Source organism: Corvus kubaryi, unplaced genomic scaffold (assembly GCF_017639235.1).
Source record: "Corvus kubaryi isolate FWS band 111438036 unplaced genomic scaffold, C.kubaryi_AGA036_p1.0 65432, whole genome shotgun sequence".
In the NCBI taxonomy this organism is placed as follows: domain Eukaryota; kingdom Metazoa; phylum Chordata; class Aves; order Passeriformes; family Corvidae; genus Corvus; species Corvus kubaryi.
The window spans coordinates 15,949-34,284 of record NW_024581996.1 but is presented as its reverse complement, the minus strand read 5'-3'; the positions used below and the strand labels follow the sequence as shown (position 1 = coordinate 34,284).

Below are 18,336 nucleotides of genomic sequence, written 5' to 3'. Positions count from 1 at the left end.
TGTCTGAGAATACATGGAAATACCTGTAGGTTTGGATTTTTGTATTTTACTTTATAAAGTATGGGAGCATTGAGGATGAACTTGATATAATCAATATTTTTTCTCCTCTTTCTCCCTCCAAAGAACCAAAGTGACTCTAAAAAGCTCCCACACCTTTGATCTGGGCAGCTACAGGAAAAACATCCCTTTTGTTACTATAAAATCTGGAATTACCTCATAGGGACAACACTCTCAGGCACAGGGTGGGTTTTTTGGGGTTGTCCTGTGCAGGGCCAGGAATTCCTGCCAGCAGGAGTTTTATTTATGCCACCTGCACCCTGAAATTTTCCAGTTATTCTGTCTTCAAATTCTTAAAGCCTGGGCAAAACACTTCCAGGAAACTCAGTCACATAAAAAGAGGTTAGTGTGTCTGAAAACTTTTAATTGCATCAGCTACTCAAGTAAAAAGACATCAAATGTCCTCTCAAACACTGTCACCAAATCCTTGTTCTGTCAACAACTGGTAAAAGTCCCACTTCGAAAACATCCCACACACTGCACGGTACAAACACACAGAGCATTTTACACTTGATTTTTCCAATATAAAAGCACAGGTCTCGTAAGGATTTTTCAGTTTTTCATTAAGTTCTTTCAATTTTACAAGTACCTGAAATAATCTCTTGTCAGTTCAAGGCAACGATTCAAAGAAAAAAATTCATTGATGTTTTCTGAATTTAAAAGGGTCATTTTCTGCTTTTTAAAAAGCCTTTAAAAAACCCCAATTTCTGCAGATTTGCTAACAAAAGGAAGTCCAACCTCTACTATTATCCAATAACTCATCTCACCTATACACAGCATTATTTTGTTTTGCTCAGTTGAGATCCCACTGAAAAACTCCTGCCTGCTCAGTCACAAGAGATTCTCAAATCATCAGCATTCTGCACATTATTTTAAACATATAATTAAAGAAAGTTTCCAAAAAATTAAGTGACAGTAGCAGCAGAAACTCTTAAGAAGGAAGGAGGCTCACAAAAGCTGTTTGAAAGGTGCAATGAATACAGTCTGGGCTGGATTTGTTCCACGGGGCGTGTTTGGCTGGCAAGGAATTATTGGGAAGAGTTAAATAAAAAAATATTGCACCTATTCAGTGGAATTAGAGGGACAAGAGAGAAAAGATATCAATAGTTTTTCATATAAACACAGCAAATGGAACAGCTTCAGCTACAGGGAACTGCACTGAGTAAGGACAGACAGAGCTCTGAGCTCTGGCACACAGGGAATGGCATTCCCTGGAAAACAGCTCTGATTTCACACTGGGGCTCTTCTCTTATTCCAAAACATCTTTGATTTTCTTCTTAAAGAATCACAGAATAGTTTGGGTTGGAAGAGACATTTAAGCTCATCTCATTCCACCCCTGCCACGTCCAGGGACACCTCCCACTGTCCCAGGCTGCTCCACGCCCCAATGTCCAGCCTGGCCTTGGGCACTGCCAGGGATCCAGGGGCAGCCCCAGCTGCTCTGGGAATTCCATCCCAGCCCCTCCCCACCCTCCCAGCCAGCAATTCCCAATTCCCAATCTCCCATCCAGCCCTGCCCTCTGGCACTGGGAAGCCATTCCCTGGCTCCTGGCCCTCCATGCCTTGGCCCCAGTCCCTCTGCAGCTCTCCTGGAGCCCCTTTAGGCCCTGCAAGGGGCTCGCAGCTCTCCCTGGATCCTTCCCTTCTCCAGGGGAACATTCCCAGCTCTCCCAGCCTGGCTCCAGAGCAGAGGGGCTCCATCCCTGGGAGCAGCTCCGGGGCCTCTCTGGACTCTCTCCAGCAGCTCCAGGTCCTGCTGCTGTGTCCCCAGGGCTGGGGCAGCTCTGCAGGTGGGCTCTCACCTGAGAGGGGCACAGGGGCAGAATTCCCTCCCCTCTTACTCTTTACAGAACAACCCAGAGCTTCCAAAAAGCATTTTTTGGTGTGTTGTGCTCCCTTCCAGCGTCACCTGCTGAATGCAAAGCTCTCGAAACTGAAACCCAGCAGGAGATGGGAATGAGAAAAGGAGGAAAAATCTCCATATTACTGTTGTAATCCCAAAAAGCCACACACACATCCAGCCCCTAACGCTGCTGCAAATCCCACCAAGTAGGGTTTGCTGAAAACTGATGCATGAGATATTTCAGTACCACCTACAACAGTCCCTAATATTCAGTTTTGTAACCTGCATTCTGCTGTTTCACTGCACTGCACGGCAAATCCACGTGAAATGGGAGCTGCCCAATACGAAAAACAACAATTCCCCATCTTAAAAGTTGGAATCTGATCCAAAAAGGGAAGTAGGATGCAAACATGTTAGACAAGGAGTGCCAGAAATGAGTAAATAGTCATTCAAAATGAATGCTCTCACACATTGCTGAATAAAAATGGTGGAAGGAAACGACTGCACGTTTTAACCCATGTCTCAGGATAATGAATTGTGTGCTGCCTCCTTCTAGAGAATTTATCAGGGAATTCACTCAATATCTGGATGATTCCACTGCTTTCCTCTTGCCTGGAGAAAGTGAGGCAGTGAAAAAATGGTGAATTTCCCAAGAGATGAAACAGAAGTAGTTCCAGTGAGGCCCTGGAATGGAATTCCCAGAGCAGCTGTGGCTGTCCCTGGATCCCTGGGAGTGTCCAAAGCCAGGCTGGACATTGGGGCTTGGAGCATCCTGGGACAGTGGGAGGTGCCCCTGGGATTGGAACTGGATGGGCTTTAAGGTCTTTTCCAACCCAAACCATTCTGATTCCATGATTCTCTGAACTCCTGAAATCCACAAGAAGCTTGGCATGAACAGACATCGGAGCTGGCACGGAACAGAAATTATCTGCAGTGCTTTTAAAAACACATATGGCATCAAAAAACACCAGAAAATATTCTGTATTATTGTTGCAGCCTATGGGAAACAGGGAATATCTTCTTTGGGCTTTAAGTTGAATGTATCAATTTATATAGAGAATAATTTTTATTGCAGGAAAAAAATCTGTGAACTGGATTAAAGTGGTACCGGATATGAAAAACAGTCTTACCTTATTAAGGTAAGACATTTAAACAATTCTAATTCTCTTCTGAGAATCAGGAAAATGTTTGAACTCCTCTGCTGTGGTTCATTTGGATTTGTTTCCTAATTAGCACAGATCTGCTTTGGTATTTTCCTGAGCATAAATTTCCTGAGTGATTATGGCCTACAAAGGGTTAAATTCCCTGACATGCAGGGAAAAAATAAAGATTTCTAAAGTGGCAGGAGAGTATCTCCTGGTTTCAAACACATGATTTTCCTCCCCTGTTTCAAAGGGAAAGGCCTTTTGAGGCACAGCAATATGCATGTGAATAGATCTGCATTGAAAAGTCCCAGCTCTCAGGTAGGAAAATGCTTTCTGCTTCCAAAGGAGTGAGGTGGGGGAACTTTCATTTCTCCCCGACACGCTGAAGGGGCTCAACATGCCACCAGCAGCAGCATTTCTATCCCCAGTCCCACCTCTGAGGGTTCATCCACTTCTGCTGTGTCAAAATCCTAATTAAAACCAAGAGCAACAACGAGCTCAGCCCAGCAGAGCTGGGTCTAGTTCATACCAAGCTGGTGGCAGACACAGAACCCACAAACAGGGTGGAAAACAGACCACATAAAAAAGAGAAGAAACTTCCACCCTGGAAGGATTAGTGTGAAAATGACACATTATTTTTCTAGGAGGATCTCACAAATACAGAAACTCGATGCCACCTCTTCTCTCCTGATTCACAGGGGGTCAGGGATTTTAAAGGAAACTTGCAGTGCCCAAGACCAATTGGTTTTGCTCTTTAAAGCAAAAATTTGGCTGCAACGAAGTTGTCACCAGGCTCTTCACAAAGTCCACTACTCTGATTTTCTCTCACCTCTCCTATTTTCTCCCGTTTTCTTCCTACAACTCCCTCTGGTCATCTTCAATTAGACTTCCTTCTCTCCGTTTGAAATCTACTGGTTTAGTTTTGGGGGAGTTTCACAGAGCACAGAAAAATACAGAATTTTGCCTTTCTGTACTGAATTCTAAATGCAGAAGAAAAACCTTTACTTAAACTTTCATTCCTGTGGCAAAGCCTGGCCAAAGCTGGATCTGTGCCACAAGTAATGTCAGAAAAAGCCGGTACAGCTCTTTTCTCTCTGCAGTGGGGTCACATCCCAGGATTTCGGTCCAGCTCCCACTGTGGCCAGACTCTCCCTGATTTTAAGGATGTTGCCACTGGACACAGCTGCTCCTGGGCAGGGCTTGACCTCCCGCACATGAAAAGCACAATAAAATGAGGTGAAGAAATGCTACACCCAGAGCAGGGCGTGGTGCAGAGCCCAGATTTCCTCAGGTATTGTGGGAGCTGGTTTGCTTTACACAAAGCTTTCCCCAAACCCAGCATCCTCTGCGCTTACACTACAGAAACAAGAATTAAATCCACTGTCTTCTTGTTTCCTGTAACACAAAGGTGAACCAGCAAAACTCATACGGAAAAAGCCGGGTCTAAATCACAGCTTATTGCTCATAAACCTGAATCAACTTCCCAAAAATCCATTGCTGCCAGATGTCAGTGGTCCATCTCTGGCTGCAGAGATCCCTCTCTCCCACTGAAGGCCAAGTTATTAATAAACTGTTTTTCAACTTAGGTTGGATTGATCATTTATTTTCAAAATTCCTTTTCCCATCATTTATTCATTACACGCCTCCTCCTGATGTAAGAGGACATTTATTGCCTTCTACATTTATTGTGCTGGCAAACAGAGCCATTCAGCAGCACTTCCTGGGGATTCTCTAATTTATCTATCAGTTATGGCTCTGGACTATTTTTAGGGGCAGGAAGAATTAAAATATCACTCAGAGTGACAGCAGTGCAAATGAAGGCAGCGAGTCCTCGGGAAGATTATTCCTGTGATTCCATGATTGCAGCCATTGGGTTTACAGGATCATTTACCAAAAAAAAAAAAAAAAAAGGCATCATTTCTCATAAACATCGCTGCTTTCTAATGAGAATAATTACTTGTTAATGCTGAGGCAAAAAGTGTCTGTTTTCCTCTAATCATAAAATCATTTAGGTTGGAAAAGCCCTGAGATCATCGAGTCTAACCATTCCCCAGCACTGCCAAGGCCACCACTGCTCCCATGTCCCCAAGAGCCACATCCACAGGGATTTGAAACCCCTCCAGGAATGGGGACTCCACCACTACCAGGCTGGACAGCCCTTTCCTTGAAGGAATTTTCGCGATATCCAGCCTGCCCCTCCCCAGGCCCAGCCTGAGGCCGTTCCCTCTCTCCTGTCCCTGTTCCCTGGCAGCAGAGCCCGACCCCCCCGGCTGCCCCCTCCTGTCAGGGACTTGTGCAGAGCCACAAGGTCCCCCCGGAGCCTCCTTTGCTCCAGGCTGAGCCCCTTTCCAGCTCCCTCAGCTGCTCCAGCCCCTTCCCAGCTCCGTTCCCTTCTCTGGACACGCTCCAGCCCCTCAGTGTCCTCCTCCTGAGGGGCCCCGGGCTGCCCCAGGATTTGAGGTCCCTCAGCAGGGCAAGCACAGGAGAATGGTCACTTCAATTTAGAGTTGTAATAATTTCTGATCCTGTTACCTCAACAAAGAAATCCTGCAAAGCACCTCCCTGAAGGTTCCTTTAATACAGAGTTAACTTAGCTCAGTATTTGTTCCCAAACTTCAACCTGTGCTGGGGAGATGGTGGGAGGAGGGAACAGACCCGGGTGAAGCGAAAGCTGCTTATTCATTAACTCCCCATATGTTGAAACATTTTGCCATATCCTATGCAAAGCGATAAACACAGCTTTGAACATTCAAATGACAAATTCCTTCAGTTTGTTCCTTTTTGCCTATTTAAAACATTTTCCTCTCGTGACAGTTTTTTCTTCTGCTCGGTAAGATGGGGAAGGGGAAAAGAGCAGATGAAGCAACACCCAAAAAACCCCATGGTCACCAAGGGGGGCTGAGGCAATGCTGGAATGTTGGATGCAAAAAGTGAGTGGTGCTGGATAAACTTGGCCTCACTGGGATTCCACTGTCCCAGGCTGCTCCAAGCCCCAATGTCCAGCCTGGCCTCGGACACTCCCAAGGATCCAGGGGCAGCCACAGCTGCTCTGGGAATTCCAGCCCACCCAGCCAGCAATTCCCAATTCCCAATCTCCCATCCAGCCCTGCCCTCTGGCACTGGGAAGCCATTCCCTGGCTCCTGTCCCTCCAGGCCTTGGCCCCAGTCCCTCTGCAGCTCTCCTGGAGCCCCTTTAGGCCCTGCAAGGAGCTCGGAGCTCTCCCTGGATCCTTCCCTTCTCCAGTCTGGGCATTCCCAGATGGTTTGGAGCACCCTGGGATAGTGGAAGGTGTCCCTGCCCGTGGCAGGGGGTGGAGCTGGATGAGCTTTAAGGTCCCTTCCAACCCAAATTATCCGGTGATTCTATAAACACATCCCAGCTCCAGGGCTCTGAATTGTCAGTTTCCATCCAGATACCATCACCCCTCAGACTTGTGCTAATTCTTCCAAAACAAAAACATGGTATTAAGTCATCTTTTTCCCCAAACTAAAACTACAAAAAAATCAAAAGTCTTCCTAAACCCTTGTTTGTTGAAGAAATAAAAAAGACTGCAACAACCTGTATGAAATTGTGGTTACACATTAAAAGTTATCAGGTGTTTCAGTGCACAGTAGGAAGAAATCCTGGAATATTGGTTATCAAGGGTTTTTTTGTTCTCTATAAAGACACACATACATAATGGAAAAATAATCTATAAACAAACATTTAGAGAAACATCAATACCTGCTATTCAGCGTGGAACAACTCCTCATTTTGTTATTAAGCAACATTTCAGCCTTGCTATTGATTGGCTATGTGATAGTGAAAAATGAGACTGAACCAGGTATTTTTCATGGTGAACATGAAACTGCATTTTTGGTGCGCTTCGGGGAAAAACACATGGCTGAGGTGTGTGTTTAATAATAAACATCTTAGCTACTTAGTCAGAAATGGTAAATAAAAGATTATGAGGAGGAAAAAAAAATGAAATCAAGGCTGAGACCCAATTGTTCAGAACAATGATTGTGGCTGAGCAAGATATGGAGGCAGAGCATTAAATCCAACACTCCAGCCCGGGCTGTCAATCAGGTGGAGGTTTCAGATATTGTAATTGGTAGCAAGTTTCCTAATCTCAACCTGCCAGGCAAGAAGCAATTCAACAAAAGCTCTGTCCCCCAAACAGAACAAAATCTGAAAAGAGAAATTTGCTAATATTGGCAAGATCACAGGGTGTGTTGACAGCTTTATTATGCTAAACTGACAAAAACATTACACTCTGGTCAGTGCTAAAAAGGGTGGTTTTTCAGGAGCAATGTGGAAATACAAAGCACTGGGAAAGTCTGATGAACTCCTACTTTTATCTCCCTGGTGCAGCACATGAGCTGAGACATTGAAAAGTCTCTTGGCCCAAGTACAAAATGAGAAATTAATATATCTTGATTTTCTCCTCAGCTCTCCCACCGCAGCGATTTGGGAGAGCTGCAAGAAGTCAGTGTGGCAGCTGAATACCCATTTAAAAAGGAAAAAGCCCCACTAACTTCACAGAAATAACACAATTCATTAACAATGAGATGATATGACAGCCTGTGGAATTCATCAGATGGAAGCTGTAATATATTTTATTGCTTCTATTAGAAAAGGGTTTGGAAATGGAGTTAAAGTATTGACTCTGTGTGTGCGTGTGCATATATACATTTATTTATTTGATACAGAAATAGAGCCAGCCAAACAGAAACAGGACACAAACACTGAGAGTATCTCAAAAATAGGAGCAGAGTGGGAATGATGGAATTATTTTCTTTCAAACCACGGATATTTAGGGAATACTGGACTAATTCCATGCCTCCATGGGAACAAGGACACCAGGTTTGTTGAGCTGTCCCTCCCTCTCCCCTAAGTGCTCATCAGACAAAATAACTTCCTCCTTTGCTGGATCCAGCCTCAAGTCTCCAAACATGCACCTACATCCCTGCAAGTTGGCTTAGGAATGTGTGAAGGAATGCACACAAATGTGGGGAGAGTAAACATGTTTGCTCTGGCAAATACAGACTCCTAAACACGAGAGGTGAGAGCAGAATCATCCTCTGCTTGTGGAATTCTTGCTGCTACAGCCACGTGCGATGATGAAGCGTAAACAGACTGATAACTGAACACAAATAGAAACAAAAAAAAGCCTTTAAACTGCTAAATTACCTCATAGGGAATGAAAATGTTTGTGGTTATTATCCTGCTTTGTACCTGTCCTTCCTCTGTTATCTACATCTTGCAAACTCCAGTGTAGGAAAAGTCCTGCAAACAGCTTCTGCTTATTGAGTTGTTGAGATCTGAAAAGGTAAACAAGGTTCTGAAGCATCTGAACAAATGTGGGGCTGGCATTGTTGGCACCTGAGCACTTCTGTCTCCACAAAAAAAAGCCAATTCCTGGCTGGGAAGCTGCGGATCAGCTCCTCAGCTCAGCGCTGGGGCTATCACTGCAGAGCATGTCGGGCCATCCTAAGCCCTGAATAGAAAAAGGAAGAGATCATTAAGTTATAATTTCCCCACACAATTGGTATAAGCATTTCCTACCAACAGGATTAGGATGAATACAAGATCCCAGAATAAAGCTGCTCAGCAGTGAGGATAGCAGTTTAGTGTCTAGTAAATTTGATTTCTCTGAAAATCCTGACACATCATCATAGCAAAATCCTATTTACTGTAGCAAGCAGGATGGATAATACCATTTAACACCTGGTATAGAATGTGCCATCAGCTCAGAGCTTTGTGCTCTGTGTGCTCATCTTACCTTAAGGTTAATGCTCCTTGACAGCCTCCATGGAAAGCAGAATCCCCAAATTAAGCGCCAAGCTTGGGATTTGCAAATCCTTCCTCAACGTTTAAGTCAGGGAAAAAAACGGATGCAGAGAAGTGGATCAACATTTCCTGAACTTAATGTCTGTATTCCCAGGCTGGGATCTGGCACTGAGCCCTGTGTGGAGCAGGAATGTCCCTACACCAAGGCCACCACAGCTCCAAGGCCATGTGGGGACTGTGGAATGGGCAAAGAACTGTCAGGGAGGTGACTTGTAGGCTGTTAAATCTGTAGTGAATCCAACGTAATACTGAAACCTCCAAATTCCTACAGAACAGCAGAATCATGGAATTGTTTAGGTTGGAAAAGCCCTTTGAGATCATCAAGGCCACCAGCGAGCCATGTCCCCAAGTGCCATATCTTCAAGTTGTTTAAATGCCTCCAGGGATGGGGACTCCACCTCTGCTAGGGCTTGACAGCCCTTTTCATAATGAAATTTTCCCAATATCCAAACCTCCCCTGGCCCAGCCTGAGGCCGTTCCCTCTCTCCTGTCCCTGTTCCCTGGCAGCAGAGCCCGACCCCCCCGGCTGCCCCCTCCTGTCAGGGACTTGTGCAGAGCCACAAGGTCCCCCCGGAGCCTCCTTTGCTCCAGCCTGAGCCCCTTTCCCAGCTCCCTCAGATTTGTGCTCCAGGATAATCCCATTACCCCACCCCACAACCACATTCATCTACAAACTGCTCAACACTGAAGTATTTCTAGGAAACTCAGGAGCACAGGAACTTGGCTCCAGTGGAAAGTATTAAGATTAATATGGGGATCCATATCTTGCTCATTCACACTGATAAACTAAGTAGTTGTGTCGTACAGCAGGGTATTAAAATTAATTTCCTTCTGCTCCCATGACTTGGGGCAGGATTCTCCTAATGATGCATATTAGCATTAGGAAGCAGTGCAACATGAAAATAGCTGGGTTTGCTGGAGGAAATTGGAACTGGGGAGTCCCATCAGTCTCAGAGACAGAGCAGGAGCACAGGCAGTTCACTGAGTGTCTGTGTGATGCCAGAACTACAGCGAGAAGCAAGAGAGGGTCATGCTTTCCTTCATAAAAAATGTTGTAAAGCAAAAGCAACAGGGGTGAGGGAAAACTGGGATGTCACCTGCTCTGCATGAAAATTGTGTGCAAGTGTTGATGGGGACTGGGACCTGCACAGCAAAGGGACACCAGAGATGCAGAGATGGTTATGAATAAAGGCTACAGACACTGAGGCACTGAAACCAGTCAAAAATACTGCACCTCTCCACTGGAACTAGAGGGACAATACAGTGAAGATATCAACAGTTTTTCCTATAAACACCAGAAATGGAACAGCTTCAACTACAGGGAACTGCACCGAGTAAGGACAGACAGATCATGTGGCACACAGGGAATGGCATTCCTTGAGAAAGGGCTCGGATTTCACACTGGGGCTCGTCTCTTACTCCAAAGCATCTCTGATCTTCTCCTTAGAGAGTCACAGAATGGTCTGGGTTAGAAAAGACCTTCAGGATCACCCAGTTCCACCCCTTGCCATGGGCAAGGACACCTCCCACTGTCCCAGGCTGCTCCAGCCCCAATGTCCATCCCAGCCTTGGACACTGCCAGGAATCCAGGGGCAGCCCCAGCTGCTCTGGGAATTCCATTCCAGCCCCTCCCCACCCTCCCAGCCAGCAATTCCCAATTCCCAATCTCCCATCCAGCCCTGCCCTCTGGCACTGGGAAGCCATTCCCTGCCTCCTGTCCCTCCATGCCTTGGCCCCAGTCCCTCTGCAGCTCTCCTGGAGCCCCTTTAGGCCCTGCAAGGGGCTCCGAGCTCTCCCTGGAGCCTTCCCTTCTCCAGGTGAACATCCCTAGCTCTCCCAGCCTGGCTCCAGAGCAGAGGGGCTCCAGCCCTGGGAGCAGCTCCATGGATTCCTCTGGACTCTCTCCAGCAGCTCCACGTCCTCCTGATGTTGTTCCCAGGGCTGGATCCAGCTCTGCAGGTGGGGTCTCACCTGAGAGGGGCACAGGGGCAGAATCCCCCCCTTCCCCTGCTGCCCACGGGGGGTTCTGGCTCTCAGTGCCCATGGCCAGGGCAGGTCCAGCTCTCACCCACCAACACCCCCAAGTCCTTCTCCCAGGGCTCCATTCTCCCCCCAGCCTGGATTTGTGCTTGGATTGCCCTGACCCTTGTGCAGGACCTTTCACTTGCAAGTAAATAATTAACACAGTGTGGGGCAGACACAGCTCAGTGACTCCAGCACTGCTTTATCTCTGGGTTTTGCTGTAGTCAAGAACCACCTTCAGCCCATAGGTGGACGATGAAAAACAGTGACAAATCTCCCTCCAAGCTTCACGTGTGAACACTTAAATCACAGCTGCACATCCCAGTCAGACCCAGAGCACGGGAAGGTTGCTCTTTAACTCCTTTGTTAAACTCTCTGCTATTGCTCTGCTGCTGTGGAGCATGTAATAACTAATAGCTTATGTGCTATCTTTGACCTAGAAACACTGGCAGCTGTTAGGGGAATTGCTGGGTTTTGGGGAAGTATCAAAAGGTTTTTAGCACATAAACCAAATTTATGAGCAGTTATTCCCCTGGAGAATAGAATTGTTTATGTTTTACTATCGCAGCTGTCACTAGTGCACAGTTATTTTGTCCTGTATTAATACCCTGTAAAGGTTGAGCATCTTCCCTCAGTCACTGAAATATTTTCAATTGACAGACTTCATCTGGCACTGAATATGGATAATTTTCTCCATAAGGAGCACGCTGTGCTGACACTAATCTGTTCTGTTGTCATCTCCCTTTATTATCAACGTCTGCATTGTTTTTTCGGCAGCATTGAAGAACACAAATACGAAGCTTCTAATTGAAAAGGCTAAGTAATCAAAAAGCCAATTAATCATCGAGATGAGTTCTGACACTCATGATGCAACAGCCAGAAATACCACATAGGCACAACTGAAGTGTTTTTAAAGTGTGCTTATTTGATGTGGGAATGATCTGAGATTGTAATTAGCATTCTTTGTCACAGGTGACAGACTCGGATTGAACATTTCTTCATCCTGACATTAATTCTCCAAGCTCCTCTTGCTCCCACCCCACCTCCTGTTCCGAACTTCCCTCTGCTGAGCAGCCCATGCTCTGTCTCTGTGCACCTTCCACTGAAATCAGGACAAGTTTAGGAACAACCAACCAGCTTCTTTTCATGCTCTGTCATTTCCAGACCTTCTTTTTTTTTTTTTTTTTAAAGCTCTATTTCCATCCCAATTTTCAAAATTCCCAGCACAGAAGCTCACAGGTGACCCCAGTGAGGGTTGCAGGGCCTGGCCTCGGGGAAAGTGGGATTGCAGGAGCTGTGACTCCTCTGCTTGTCCAGGTTTTCACTCTGCAACCTCCACCTCTCTGAAGAAATTCCAAGTCAGATTTGGAACGCAGAGCTCGCTCCTCTCAGAGCTGGAACAGCACTTTTTTGTGTAGGAGAGAGATGAAAATGTACCTTGATGACAAACTGGGTGACAGCTTGGAAAAGCAGAGGGGCTTTGCCTCACAAATAAAGAGTCAGAATGAAAAGACAAGGCTTGGTATCACAGAAACTCCACTCTGAAGACAGAGCAAACACCACCCATGGAACAAAACAAGGAATTCAGAATCACTCTGCTGTAATCCTCGAGATTTCCAAGCCAAGCAGAGAAACCAAGAGATGGCAGAACTTTCCTATTTCACATCCCCTGGGGGTGACAGTCTGGCAGAGCTCAAATAAAGTTGTTTAAAGTTCATTATCTCCTTTGCACACCACAAGGATTGATTTATACACATGATTCCACATTGGAAGTCTTCACTTAACAGGAGCAAGTGAAGCCAGTGCATCAGTGACCCATTCGAATGTGAAAATAAGAAAAACATCTAAAAAGATGTAAAAGGTAAAAAAAAGGTGAAAGAAAAAGCTGTCCAAGATCCATGGTTTATCAGACATCCTGTGCCATGAATTATTCCACACTAGAGCACAGCTACAATCACTCCAAAAGAAGCCAGGATGGGTAAGACCCCACTGAAGCTTTTTCCTCCAACACCAACCAGTTACTGGAGAAAAAGGAAAGTATTGTGTGGATTTTTTTTTGGTGAAGGATCTTAATTTTGAGCTGTTTAAATTGATGCCATGATGATTTTTTGCCTTTTCTTTTATACCTCTTTTATATACCTTTTTACAGCTTTTCTATTCTTAGTGTTTTTTGGCCTACATTTTTAGACTTATTTTGTTAAGTAGGAGACTGAACATCTTAGAAACCCCAGACCCCAAGGTCCTCTCCAGAACACATTCTGTAAACTGAGATAGAGCCATCCAGGGGAAGGCTCCTTGGGGAGGGGGGGCTCATTCAAGCCTCTCATTGGGGAATTTTTGATAGATATGTTAATTAGTAAGACCTATAATGATATACCAGATCTTTTGGGGGTGCATTGTGGTGGGCATTGAGGTGCATTCCACCTGGACGTGGTGCACCTAAGGATCCTTAAAATAAATACCAAGGTAAAATCCCTTTTTTCCTTCTAACTGTGTTTGATTCTTGATTTTAAGACCAGGAAAAGGCATCAAAACAATGAACCAATTTAGAATCATTAAACGAATTTCCCCTCATCCTTTCAAACTCTGTTTCATTGCCAAGAACATGGGACTTCATTAACGTCATCTTCAAAAAGGGAGGACAAAACACCGAGATAGTATCGGATATCCTCTCAATTTAAAATATTCATTAAGACCAATTATACATGCTGATAATTCATGCAACATGTTCTACCTCTTAATCCATAAAAACAAGGGGTTTTCTTCTAGCCTGCGAAGCTGCATAAATGAGTATGTACCTTGTTAATCATTTTCACAACCAACTAACACAAAAACCTCCAAATTAGTCACCAATATTTAAGCTCAGGAAGAAGGGAGAGGGGTAAAGGAGGCAAATGTATTCAGGCTGGAGGTTACAACCAACCTGGGAGGCAGAAAACGATGCCAGCAGTAATTATTTGAAATTAACATCCTATGAAATAATACCCTATAAAGGACAGGAATGTTAACAGCAATATGTTAAGCCACTGTAAGCAAGTCCCACAGCTTCCCAAGCTGCTCTCTGCAGTTTAATTTCAAGTCTGTGATGAGATAAAGACACAGCAGTGCTTTTTAAACACGGTATAAACTCGGAATTAAAATTAAACTCTCCATGTACTGATGGAGGAATCACTAATTCCACCCACTGAAAGCAGAAATTCACTATGTCTCTTCACACATCACTTTTTTTGTTGTTATTTTAATTTAAATTATTTTACTTGGTGGCATTTATTCACTTCCACTGGCTCTTCATCAGCGTTGGTAAAAAATTACCTCATTACTTCATTTTTCTGTCTGTAATTACCGTGACAGATGAAATCCTACAGCGAATGCAAGAACTTTGTTAGTAAAGAAAACAATATTCTCACCACCAAACCTTCCACCTTGTCAATATTAAGCCAGAAACAGCAGCAGCAATTCAAAAATAACCCCTCTGGCCTGAATTTTCATCTTTTTTCTCCTTTAAAAAGTCATCTTGGAAATATAACCAGGAGCAGAAATGAGCAGAAAACTCTTCATGAAAAGGGGAAAAAAAAAATGTTTTACCCTCTCTTCCAGCCGAGCCAGCTGCTCTTTGTAGTAGGCATCGTGTTTCTTCAGCTCCCTGTCCTTCTCTTCCAGCTGCCTGGCCTAAAAAAAAAGAAACAGGATAATAAAAATATTGGATCATGAATACTGTCCACAGTCCTGGGCTTTTTTCTCCCCTCCTCAAGAGTTCTGTCCGAGTTTGTCCAAATGGATTTGGAAATGGCACCAAAATGGACCAGGCTGGGATTTATTTTTATTTTTTAATTTGAATTAACTTGGAAAATCACTTCCAAACTTTGGACAACCTAATTCTGAACAGATGGAAACTTGGGAAGAACAAAATCCTTTTATGTATTTGCTAAAAAAGTGCACCTAAAACTCTGCTGGTCTTTAACCAGAAATCACTCCTCTGGAAACTCCCAGATTGGTTGAAGTACCCACTAAGATGAAAAACTTGACCACAGGATCACTCCCATGTCCAATGATCTAAAATAATACAGAATAATTTAAAATATTTATCTTTTCAATCCCAGCATGACTTGAGTGTTCATTTAAGAGACACTGCTCCCAGCAAATTGATGTTTTTGGCTTTTCATCTGCAGTATTTCCCAATTTCCAGGATTAAGGGGACTCATTAAAAATTAGAAAATCCATTTAAAAAGCACACATGCACAGAGGAATTTATTAAAAATATATAAAGCTGTAAGTCCTGCAGTATAAATACCAGACAAGAGATTTTTAACAAGCTGTGAAGGGTTTAACACCTAAATTATCAATGCAAATACTTTCCAGGTTCATCATTTTTTAATAAAATATCTTTAGTGACTAATAATTATCTAATAGAGGTCATTATAACAATTACACCACATATTGTACAGACACAAGACTTGATTCCCTTTGTCAAGATTAATTTTTGGGGTTTTTTTAGCAAACACCCAAGGAATACAGTAAAAAGTTTGGATTCTCCCATGTTTCCTTTTTCAACTACTTACCTTTGTTTCTATGTCCTGAAGCATGTAAAAGATGTTAAAATTCAAATTAGATTTATTATATAATGGTGAATAGAAAGAATGCAAAAAAAAAAAAACACCCACATGCACATCAGGTGTGTCTAGAAAAATGCAGAAAACTACTTGGAAACTGTTGGGGTTTTATGCAACGTCACCAGAAATACCCCAGAAAGCCGTTATTTGGATGAACCAAACCCTGTCCTCTGCCAGCCACTCCAGCAGAATTCCATGGAGCACATGCCCTGTCCACCAGCATTTAAATCAGCCTGGACTCACTAATTACAGGTTTTCCAGAGCTCATTCCATGAAATATTCCACAGCCAAATTCCCATGTTTTGTACTGATCATGGTTTGCTTCTTTTTATAGCTAATTCCTGATGACCTCCCAGACCTGGTGGTTACAGAACAGCTGAAAATTCACTGCAGGTTCTGTGTGCCCCAAAACCATCCTCTCCCAAATGTGAATTCTTGGAATGGTTTGGGTTGGAAGGGATCTGAAAAATCATCTCATTCCACCCCCTGCCGTGGGCAGGGACAGCTCCCACTGTCCCAGGCTGCTCCAGCCCCAATGTCCAGCCTGGCCTTGGACACTGCCAGGGATCCAGGGGCAGCCCCAGCTGCTCTGGGCACCCTGTGCCACACCACCTCATATTCCAGATCTAATATTCCATATCTGGTATTCCAGATCTAATATTCCAGATCTGCAAGGCACCTTCATGGGTACCCAATGCAATTATTCCATGTCTAACCATCCCATGATCCCCGAAAGACAGAAGATCCCCAGAACATTCCTTCTGTGCAAATGGATTCAACAGGCCAGTGACAAAGAAAACACAAAATCAGTATTCCATAAAGCTCAGGAGAACTCGGTTTAGTTCTTACAATCCAACTGTGTTTCCCATGAATCTGTCCATGACCTGGAACTAAAACTGACTTTGGAAAGGCAATGGGATGGAATCAAACCCAGGGAAGAACCTCCTGACTGAATTCTCTCACCCCATTTCTGACGATTCATGAGGGCAGAGCTTTTCAGGGTGTAAAACTCAACAGATCAAGGGCACAGCAAGGACAGAAGAGACAAAACCCGTCCTTATCCTCCAGAATTTAAGCTGAGCTTAAATCCTTTTCCTCTGTCTTGCTCTGATCAGGGAATGCAGTAACATTTGTTCCAAGGTTATCCATCTGAAAGGAAGATTTTGCCCTGGAAAGTTTGATTTAACCTGGGAAGTTTTTTGGTTTTTGGGTTGATTTTTGGGTTTGGTTCCCTGTCCCCCTCAAAATAATTAATCATCAAACCAGCTGGGTTTTACTGCTCTCAGTGACTCTGCTCATTGCCCTGATCCAGCACTGATAAAGGAGAAGTACTGTATTACAAAAATACTAAATAATATGGTTATCCAAATGTTTGCTTCCCTGTATTGTGGAAGTAACTGGAAAACTTGGTTGGCAAGTAAGAAACTCAGCAAAAAAGAGTTTCTTCCACCCCTGACACTTGTACAGTAACGCAGACACAGCAAAGTGCAAATGAATAAATAATAAATAAAATTATTCATTTATACAGGAGACTATAAATATGCCAATAGAGGAGAACTGAGTGCCAAAATAAAAGGTGATATTATATTTATGGGGCTGCAGCAACGAGATCCCTGTGAATGTCAATGAGCTGCAAAAAAATAATTAAGAATAGCCATGTTTTCAATTAGCTGAATGCTGCACTTGAGGTGTACATGAGAACCTGGAACAGGTTTGCTGCTTCTTCACGAAGAAACTCTGATAAGCAAAACCTTTGCTTGGGTGTTTTTTAAACAGCAGCTTCAAAAGGCCACCTTTGGTTCCCAAAACCCCCCAAATTTAATACCCAACAGAGAGCACGAATATTAAATACAGGTTCTTCACAATCACAAGGAAGTTGAACCAAGATTTAAAGGCCAGCCTGGGTTTTGTTTTCAAAAGTAGCACCTGGATTTGGCACTGCACTGGTAGGAGTTGCCATCACGGGAAAAATGGGTATCTTCCCTACAAAGAAATTCCAGGAATCGCCTGGCTGCATCTTTGACAAAGCCAAGCCCTGCTCACACTGAACATAACGAAAACACATTTATTTTTGTCCTCTGTGAGGCAGAACAGAGCAAACAAGCAGCTGGCTGAAAAGTCATGTCTAATAATTAAATTTTAAAAGTAAATAAAGGAATCTGGTCAGCTGGATGCAACAAGATTCCAGGTGTGTGTGGTCATAAATTGTTGTTACTCAAAGAGCTGATGAAAAAGAAAAATCATTATCAGGTGGTTTAATGTAGGTTTTTAGGTAGATTTCAGACTCAGCTCCTGAAGCCTTCGGCAGTCCCAGGTTTAGAGCTGCCCCTCAGCACTGACTCCAAGCTCCAAATTCATTAACATCCCAAAAATTTACAGCGGAACTGCTGAGATGGCTCCAGTTTGTGTTTTTCTGGGAAAAGAATGATCTGCTTCAAAACAAGAGTCCAGTTTGAATTTATAAATTAATATCAGCCAGTTGAAAGTCCTCTGAAGGTCTTGCTTCAGGGTCATCTCACCAAACATCAGGGGATGGGGTAGGTGGACACCAAGGGACTGGTGACCTCCCAAGGCACATCCAAGGATTCCAGACCTGGCATTGAGGGTTGGGGGCTGGAAGAGCTCCTGTCACATCAGGTTTATGAGTGAAGGAGATTTTCCAAATGAAATCCTGATCACAGCAATGAGGGAAAGCTCACATGGAATATCTGCAGGCCTTGGGGCGAGCCTGAAGGAAAAATTCATGGATTAAAGGGCTAAAGAAAGTGGTGGCAGCTCCACGAGCTCCACCATCCCACAGGAGATCTGCTGGCAGCTCAGGATGAG

General features: G+C 44.1%; 1 protein-coding gene across 1 annotated transcript in view; it reads right to left on the bottom strand.

The window, feature by feature from the left end:
* LOC121673436 (MICOS complex subunit MIC19-like) overlaps positions 1-15,521 on the bottom strand; it is a 48,795-nt gene extending 33,274 nt beyond the window's left edge. The window contains exons 1-2 of the mRNA XM_042046729.1: positions 15,460-15,521; positions 14,486-14,569 (exon numbers count right to left, since the gene is read on the bottom strand). Of these exons, the coding sequence (XP_041902663.1) occupies positions 14,486-14,569; positions 15,460-15,483 (108 nt within the window). The 5' untranslated portion in view covers positions 15,484-15,521. The remainder of the gene's footprint in view (positions 1-14,485; positions 14,570-15,459) is intronic.
* Positions 15,522-18,336: the final 2,815 nt, after the last annotated feature.